This window comes from Rhea americana, unplaced genomic scaffold (assembly GCF_003343005.1).
Source record: "Rhea americana isolate MKP2758 unplaced genomic scaffold, rheAme1 scaffold_6, whole genome shotgun sequence".
Lineage (NCBI taxonomy): Eukaryota > Metazoa > Chordata > Aves > Rheiformes > Rheidae > Rhea > Rhea americana.
The window spans coordinates 4,210,542-4,220,358 of record NW_028186756.1 but is presented as its reverse complement, the minus strand read 5'-3'; the positions used below and the strand labels follow the sequence as shown (position 1 = coordinate 4,220,358).

General features: G+C 41.9%; 1 protein-coding gene across 1 annotated transcript in view; it reads left to right on the top strand.

The window, feature by feature from the left end:
- Window positions 1-8,545: 8,545 nt before the first annotated feature.
- ESX1 (ESX homeobox 1) overlaps window positions 8,546-9,817 on the top strand; it is a 10,382-nt gene continuing 9,110 nt past the window's right edge. Inside the window, exon 1 of the mRNA XM_085319722.1 lies at window positions 8,546-8,643. Coding sequence (XP_085175848.1) covers window positions 8,546-8,643 — 98 coding nt within the window. The remainder of the gene's footprint in view (window positions 8,644-9,817) is intronic.

Below are 9,817 nucleotides of genomic sequence, written 5' to 3'. Positions count from 1 at the left end.
TTTGCTGCCCTAGTTCTCTGAGAGATATTTCATGCAACACTTCTGCATGCAGTACACTTCCTCAGCCTAAGCATCCATCCTCTATTGTTCATGCAATGAGAGGGCTTCAGGGGGCTCCTTGAGCAATCTGTACTGTAGTAGAGCAAGTGCATACTTTCAGATATGTCCCATCACTAAGCAAGACTTTATGCCACTGAAATATTTACCTCTGTATCTCTGCAGACCCCCAGCAACATGACATCATACTTGAAAAGTATAAGAGGAAACATCTATCCACTTAAGTGCATCCTGAATAACATGTTTGACTGACACTTAACATGATGAGATTTCAGTCTAAGATGTTCCACATTTACAACAGCTTGTACTCCTCAAAAATACAAGTCCTGAAGGCTCACTCACTGCTTCCATTGCTTACAGCACTTTAGACCTAAAGTCCAGCTCCTTAACCAGACAAAGCCACTACTGATTTCCTTGTGTTTTTTCTATGTCAGCAGTAAACCAAAAGAGAACAATAGAAATCTACCTACTCATTCCGCAGGTTCCACAGAACCATTCCATAGGAAACACAAATTCTCTAAACCACAACAAAGTGTGGTTTGCAAAAGCTAAGCTGTTTTGATTGAAAAGCAAAGCTATTTTGATTGGAACCGTCCAGAGAAATCCAAAAAAATCAAAGCACTGCAGTAATGTTTACATCTTCGACCATTTTCTCAAAATCATAATATATTTAGCCAATACCAATGGCTTATATTGTCCACAAGACTGTCAATGATGTTCACGATCACTGTCATTAAATTAGACCACAATTAAGACCAACAGAGAAAGTGAGACAGGACATAAGCTGCAGCATGTTGCTAGCTTGGATACTGCTGTCTAAGCAGTGGCAAAAGCTGGTGACCCTACTCTAACATAAGGAGAAAGAAGATGCCTCACACAAAACACTCCACAGAAAGTTTGGAACTCAGAAGGCTCAGGAAAAACAGCCTACTGCTGCCTAGCAGGTCCAAAAAGCTTCCTCCAACAGGAAGCTGTTCTACTCAAAACAATTTTTCACATCCTGGACTGGATGTTTGAACACTGCCAAGGAAGCTGACTTTAGGGCAATGCAAAGAGAATGTCCCCTACCAATCAATGCTGTTGAGTTTTTAATTGAGTTAAAAACTTAGACAATGAGATCATCATTGTTTAACACTTGTCATTGAGTCAAAAAGTCAGTAATTCTATTGTGCTAGGTTATATGCAAATGAGCTACACCTGTTTCTCTTTTTTATTATAAACAAATAACATAGTTCATCAGTTGCAGTCACCACAAAACTTCTCACCTGTCTGCAGCTCCTGACTTGCTGTATCTGCAGGATAAGGCTTTATATTAGCTCATTACTGTGGAATATCTTGGGGTCCTGGAGGCTTTAGACATGTGCATGCACAAAGTAACCTGAAGGCCTATTGCAAAGAGATGAGACTTACTGTACACCCCCAGTGAGGTCTCCTTCAGACTACACTCTTGGTCCTACAGATGACATTGTATATCACTCTACTGCAAAGACAAGAAGAATTGATTCTTCTCTAAGTGGATAAACGCTTCCCAGAAAAGAGCATCATCAAAAATGGTATTATAACACCCAAACAAACACTGTATCCTTACACAGCATACAGTAACCTGCACTAATCTGGGGTCTTGTCCTTTGCTGCTACTCCTTTTCCCATTTTTAGGATAATAATTCAAGTAATTTCCATCTACAGGATAAGGATATGTGGACTTCTATCTAAATGTCATGTGCACTATAAGGTCAAGAAAGCTAATCACACCTAAAACTAATGTATTTTCCACTAGCAGATTACAAACTTGCAGAAGACTCAAGAATGGCAAAAATATAGCAAGTGACAAAAAAAAACCTGCAGGAAGTACTGTGGACACTTTAGCCAGTACTGGCCACATTACTCCAAGCTGTTCTTCTTCCTGCATATTTAAAACCTGATGAACAGAGCATATATGGAACTGTTTCACAGTTTTGCATTCTCCAGTTGTTTCAAAGCTATAAGGTGATCCCCATCCCCTGGCTTTAAAAAAAAAAAAAAAAAAAAAAAAAAAAAAAAGCTATTTGGTGTTCTAATCTCGAAAAAGCTTTTACTTCCATGACATTGGTGCTAACATCAAAACTCTCATCTCTTTCTATGACAAGATGTAAAGGAAAATGTATGCATTTGTATAAAAACGTATTTGCCTGTATGTACAGGCAAAGTTTTATCCTCGATCTTCTTTTCTAGTTTCCTGCATCTACCACAAGAGGGAGCACAGAGTTCACCTGCCTTAAATTGTCCATCCCAGAGAGCAGGTACCGGAGAACCGCTCGACGTTATCATTACCGATGGCCAAGTCCGGACTCATTTGTACAGCACACAGGTCCTCAGACAGTTAAAAAGGACGTTTCTTTTCTTGAGAAACGTGTCACCTCATGTCTGCATTGTGCAGAACTCTTCTGACAGCCCGTGGGTGCTGCAAAGCTCATCTGAAGAACAGAAAGAAAGAGTGATGCTACAGTCTGGTAAAATCCAACTATCCTCTTCAGGTTGCACTCCAGAGACTATCCTGATGGAAAGAAACCGGCAGATTCATCACAGTACAGGAGAAAAACCACACCTGTAACTGCATATACTTCTTTTAACTGCAGTATACTGTGACTCTCTCAGCAAATACACCCATCTGAAACTAGCTTCCTAGAAAAATTCCCCTGAACACCATTTTCTGCAGAATAAGCTTTATCACAAAGAAGAGGTAAGACCTGTGTAGAGAGGGGCTCCTTGGTCATTCCTTCTCTCTTTCTTATACACCTGTAACCATTGACACTCTTTTTAAATGCTACTGTTACGAAACAGAAAAGATAAGAGAAATAATTCTTAGATTCAGGCAGTTAGAAGGTGCAGCTGAAAAGTTACGATGCCACCAATACACAGCAATAAATAAAAGCCCATTCTAGCAAAGCAGCCATGCAGGTAATTAGGCCCATTGATACCAATCTACAGAATTTTTAACTGTATCACTTCTACTACTAGTATAAAGCACAGAAAGTTGAAAATCCTTAAACATCACTGGATATATCCAGACCCAGGTTTGCTGGGAACAGGCAAAGAGACCTGAGCCCTCTGCCACACACTCACCTTCCTCTTAGATAAGCGTACCTGGCTGTAGTTATGCACCTCTCTGCTCAGATCCAGGCTGCATTTGTCCCATTGCTCATAATTAGTTTCAAATATGTGGATGAGGGGTTTGCTCAGCAGAGGTCTTAGCCACTTAGTTGCCTCCTTTGATAAATCACTCCATTCCAATTTTGCAGAGATAATTACAGAGTAATTTTATATAGCCTCTGTTGTTAAGAACTGGTTCATAAAATAATGAAGCCCAAGTGACTGATAAATGCCGATATCCATTCCATGCTGTTAATCTGTGGAACCAAATCACAGAATCTTCATAATTTAAAACTGCAGACAAATTTCCTTTGCTTTCTAGTGTCTCTGTGGAGTCCTGAGAGGTCAGTTTGGCTGTAGATCACATTTATTTCCCTTCGATATTAATAGCTGCTGTCACAAGCACCGACAGTGGCAAACTCCAAGCAAGTGCTTCTCTGTTACCAAACACACTGTTGTTCAGAGTGAAATATTATCAAATGAATGCAGTCCAGGCCTAATTCGTGTCGCACTGGTACAAATCAGGAATAAAAGTGCTGCAGTCAGAAAGATGTGCGGTAGCAGATGCAGAGTCAGTCTCAATACCCCAATAAATCCAGCAGAGGGAGTTCCAAAATAACCCTACCAGCAAACGCGGGCGTTCGCCAATCCTTTTCATTACAGATACTTAAAAAGAGAAGAATGAGTCAGAGACTCAATCCACAAATACTACAGCTGGATCTGTTTTGCAGTAAACTTCTCAGCTATTAATCAATAGCTGTAAGCTATTTACTAAGAAAAGAACTTATTACTACAACCTTTAACAATTGGTAAACTGTTTCACTTATAATTTTTTCAGGAGAAATCACACACACAAACTAGGTATGTCCACAGTTATTACTACTATAATTTTTTAAAGTGTATTAAAAGGGATGTCAATCAAGGAACAGTTTGATAGTCCAGTCAATAAGGCAGAATACGGGTGAGCATTTTATATACAAAGACCACCCCACAACCTTTCCTACATCATTTCATCTCTCTGTGCCTCAGGTCTTCATGTAAACTGATGGCAGCTGACGAAGAAGCAAACAGCTACTTCACTTGTGGGAGCCTGAGAGAAGGGTAACACAGAGTTTGTGTCAGAAACACCCTAGCACGTTACTAAGCAGTTCACACTCCTTGAAGTTTGGTATCTTTGATCCCTGTCTGTAAGCACTTAAGTGAGCGGAACTAGTCATAGTACCTGCAGTGTATGGGAAGAACTGAGTATCTACAAATCCACGTAAAGAATTCATGGCGGACCTCGGACAATATTGAAGAACAACATCCATCTGGTAAAAGACACATTTCTAAAGTGGTTACTGTAATTAATTTGTGTACAAAAAATAATCATCAAAACAGAAATAGATTTTTCATTCTCAATTTACAATTACAAATGGGTAATCATCAGATGTGCAGTATTTTAACCACATTCAGCTTTCCAAGAGATCATTTTATCAGCAGAGCCCAATACTTGGCAAAGACAGGATCAATATTCCCATTTTACAGATGAGTAAATGGGGCACAAAGATGCTGCAATTTGTCCCAGCAGGAACCAGGAATGAGAAAGTCCTCTGAGTCTAGTCCGATATTCTGTCCGGTTAGCCCCCTATACGAAGTCATTTAGAAAAAGAGAATGATTTTCTCTTAGCAACGTACAACCTAGTAGATTTACAAGCCAGTCGCTGTTTAAGAGACTCTTTCTACACACCCCGAGGGGTGTCAGTCCCTTATCAGAGCTACCCGTTATCTGATATTCTGTCTTAAGAATGCCAAGAAAGAATAAATGGATTGTGAATTGTTTTTATTTATCCTTGGAAATCCCTGGGTTCTATCAGGTTTTTAAGCTCTTCTCTATAAAAGACAAAGTCTAGAAACTTTTGGAAGTTAAAACTTCCAATTCTTTAACTTCCAGAAAAGATGAGAGCCTCTTATAATCCCGTGGTTCCAGCAGGAGTGGCTTTAGCCAATACTGCAATATTGCAATAACGCTGCAGAGCTATCCATGCAGCAAAGGGCTCTTCGCTTTCCGCCTAAAAGGTTTGAGAAATAGCCCATTACCCCAGCTCTGACAGAACACTTAGCACAGTGTGTTTATGTTGTTCAAAGTCTCTCACAATATTTTATCATGTAGTTCCAACAGGAACCTTTTATACTTGTCTGTCCTCTGTGAACAATCCCTTCAAGAATCAAATGCACGAAGGGAAGACTGAGATGGTCTCTTTATTTGCCTGCCTCAAATAAAAGGCCTGCAGAGAGAGAGAAAAACAGATCTGGAATTCACACCACAAATAGATTTGGATGTGGACACAACTGAAGGGCCTCGACTCCAGGCCTGTTAGTGAGAAAGAGCACAGTGCCAGCACTGTCCGCCAGCCAAACACGATGGCTTCTCCAGAGTTAGCTGCAATGTGCCATTTCTTATCTCACTTGTTTTGCAACCAATACTTTATTGTGCTCTTGAATATGCAGCACAGAAAAGGAAGCAGATTTGTCATGTACCATGCACACACTTTTTTCCAAGCAGTCAGGTGTGCCTAATCAGCAAAAGGCAGCTACATTATTTTCAGAAGTTATTAACTGAGATGGGAAACCAACATACTGTGATTTTATTACAGAAGAGTTACTGCACTCAAGCACAGCTGGTATAATAAGCATCCACTTGCTTCAGAAAATCTACCTATGTCAACTAAGAATCTATCCCACAATGCTCAGTCTTGCAGCTCCCCAATACTTGTATGACTGCCACATATAATCTTAAGATCATCATAGATCTTGTCCCATAGAAAGAAAGAGAGGTGATCTTCAGGTTCACCTAGCTCTTCAGAGAGCTATATAAAACAGAAGTACAGTGAATACCAATTCTTTCAATAACAATATGAAAATCTGGAGAGGTCAATGAGCATTAAAGATGCTCAGCCCCTTGCAGTGCAGATCTTAGAAGATCAGCCAAAGTTGACTCAGCTCTCATCACAGCCACTTCTGCTTTATGCCAGTTCGGCATTCAAGTCTCTAGAAAGCAGTCATCTTCTTTCTTCAGACCAATAAAGATCCATTCTGAGCTGGCAAACTACCTTCCTGGACTTTCTTCAATATTTTTTTTCCTGTCATGTACTTTATCTCATAATTTTCTTCCTATGTGATTAAGGACAGGCTTTGCTTTATATGCTTAAATATAACACTTTAAATATATATATTTTAATGAAGATTAATAAAAAGCCCTGACACATATAATCAATGTGCCTTTAAAACAACCCAAAAATGTTTCAAGCACAACTACCACTATCCCCCCTCATATTCTTGCAATTCTACTATCATCCCAAACATACACATATGCTTCCTTTCATCTTTAAAACACTTTGTGGAAAAGGTGAGCTTTTTGATTCATCTGTCACATTTTACTTTGAATGGGAGCCAAAGAAAACCAAGAGAGCAGCAGCAAGGTTGGTTAAACATGAAATGATGAAAATCTCATTTAGATTACACTCTTTGGGGGGCAGAGATCATTTTTCAATGGCATTGGACAGCAACTACCAAAAAGGGTCTCTGGCTCATAACAAGACACAATACAACTGCAAAATACTAAGTCAAAAGTCCAGCTGGCAAAATACTGTGACTTGTCTGAGGACATCTCAGAAGTTCAGGTGACAACAGAAAAGTAAGGACTACACTGTACCCAGAAATAATGTCTATAATACATTCATCCTTGAAAACTTTCAAGGGAGAAACATGATTCACTTAATCATAAAACAGGAGGAGAAAGTAGGAAACTGCCAGCTAATAGAATGAAGCATCTCAGAGTAATCAACAAAAACTTAAAATAGGACTGACCTTCTCATTCAGATTTTCTTGATAAAAATCTATTTTTATCTCCATTTTAAAACAGTGTTCCAGCAAAACACATCTGTAGGAAGAAAAACTTTCTGATAAACATTTCTGAGGGCAATGCAGGAAAATACTTTTTTAGAAAAATCAGCCTGCCTCAGATGGCCAGTGCTGAATACATAGAGAGATAATGGTTCTTTATCTACTGTTCACAGTGTTCTTGGATTTGGTTTGTTTGGAACATAGAAGCAATACAACTAGTCACTTTTGGCTCCAGGAGATCTCGTCAGAGTTCCAAAGCCTGAAGATTCAGGTGCTTCTCTTCAGGCAAAGATTTGTTTGTGACTATGACCTGGGAAGAAGGGACATTCTCAGGGTGTTCAACAAGCAACAGATTCCTCATAAGGTTCCAGTGACGCTTCTTGGAGCCATGAGAATCTAGATAGCTCAAATCCTGTTTCCTGGAACCAAAAGAAATTATGTTATTTGGGCCATAGTATGCACAGAACCAGTGCTTTTTACACGGCAAATGTATGCCCAAACCTTGTAGCTCGAGTAAGGCCCTCAGTATATGAAGCCAAAAGCTATTAAAATTTCAATGCACTTTGCAAATAAGGAAAAGACGGGAAGTGCTCTAAGTTGCTGAAGTATCAGGGGGAGTGTTAGGCAAAAACACCGAGAGCAGATAAGCAGGAGCAGGCAGGGGAGAGAAAAGATGGAGGAGATTTTGCTCATTTGGACAAGGAGTATAGCACAGATGCCCTGCGCACGCACACACACACAAACACACACACACACAGTGTCACTCTTCAAGGGAGAGCACTGAACGTAGCTAATAAATCTTGCTGACTCAACCTAGACTCCTCCAGCACTACTTTGGACCTCTGCACTGTACTACTCCCAGACCACGCCTTACTATTCCTATGTTATACCAGGAAAACTTTTCCACTATCCACTGTAACTGGATCACATCCCTCCTTTACTGCAGTCATACACTGAAAAAAACATCATTCAAAGATGCCAAGTTTATCTTTAATTTATGATAAGCCCCCAGTGCCCATTTCTTACTCTAAAAGCTAGTGTTTTCAAAGCACAAGACAAGCTATCTTGGTACCTTTACCAGTGATTCAGAATGGTTTAACAACAAGCAGCTCAGAAGCAAATACCACAACTGAAGCAATGTCCTGGGATCCAACTTCAGAGAACTTCTGCTGCTAGCAGAAGCACTACATGTAATTCAGACAGGAGATTTTTTCAGCCATTCAGTGGGCCAGGGAGCCTTTACAGTCACTCACATAAGGCAGAGGCAATACACTTAAAATACTACCAGTGCCTGTGGCATGAACATCCTGGTTACTTGTAAGTAAAAGCAAATTATTGGTACAGTCACTTAAAACCATAGAGCAAACACACCTGACTAAGTGTGAACATGGGGAAATTGGAAGTATCTTATTTCTTTTGATCTTTCGTATGGAAAAAATATATACCTAGCTGTAACACAAGCCCTCCTGTGTCAATGTTGCAGCTCCTCAGTCGAAGGCCCCTTAAGGAATTTACACAGCAGCAAGCCTTCACCCATAAAGCAGGGGATGCTGCTTTCCTTTTGCATACCAGGTAAGTTCTTAGGATGCTGATGGAGAAAAAAGGTTTTCTCACTCCAGGCTGAGTTTAAATGATGCACATGGCCAAGCCCCTTCCCCTCCAAGAGGCTACAAGGGGGCTTATGTTTTACATGTAGATCTTGCAGAGAGAAGATGACTTCTGAACCCCACATTTTTGTGATGACTCCAGCTGAAAACTACAGCCATGTGTTGAGATCCAGAAGTTCAGTCTCACTTCCTCTCCCTTCCTGTGCTCGCCACAGCACTCACTGCTATTACACATCTCTATGATCTTACTCCAAGGAAGCAAGAGCCACACTAACCTTGAACAAGGCAGCTTGGACACCAGAAACAGCGCAGTCCCATCTGCAAGCAATTTACTTGCATCCCTGCAAGGCATCCAGAGATGCAGAACCAAGTATTTCACTATCTACATTGCTTAAAAGGTCAGTTATAAACAAAAAGATTTAAAATAAATGTCTCATTTCTAATCTAAATTTGACTGACTTCAGCTTTCAGCCACTGTTTGGGGGATGCTATTTTCTTTAAGCCCTCCTCTGCCGCACTCTCTAAAAGCCACTCTAGAAACCGATGTTTTATTTCCATCTCCCAAGCTCTAGATCGCAGGACCAAGTCATCTGGTGATCTAATTTATGTCAGGTGCTGGCACTACAACGCAAGAGATAACAGAGCCGCTGGAAGTCTGCGTGCGGGAATCGTTTCCAGGCCTCCTGCCGAGGGCTCCGACAAGAGCACCGACAGCAGCTCCAAGCAGGCTGGAGCAGAAGGAAAGATCTCCCCGGAGAAAGGACTCGTCCCGCAGGGCTTTGTGCATCTCCCCCGCGCTGCGGGCGCGCGGCACTCGGCAGCGTCGCTCTGGAAGAGCCGAATTCAGGGACCGCAAGTGTAGCAGGAGCGGCAGAGCCCCGCTCCGGACCCGCTCCCCGCTCCGCGCGCTCCCGCCCCGCACCCCGCAAGGAGCCTTCAACAAGTCGGCGCCCGCCCGCCGGGGGCAGCGGCCCGGCCCGGCCCCCGCGCGGGAGCGGGGCCCGGCGCGTCCCACCCCCGCCTTGACGCCAGCGCGCTAATGAAATGCTAATGCCGGGGCGCGGAGCCGGCCGCTGCCCGCGCCAATAAAACCCGGCGCGGCGCGGCGCGGCGCGGGGGCGCAGCCTGCCGCCGCCATG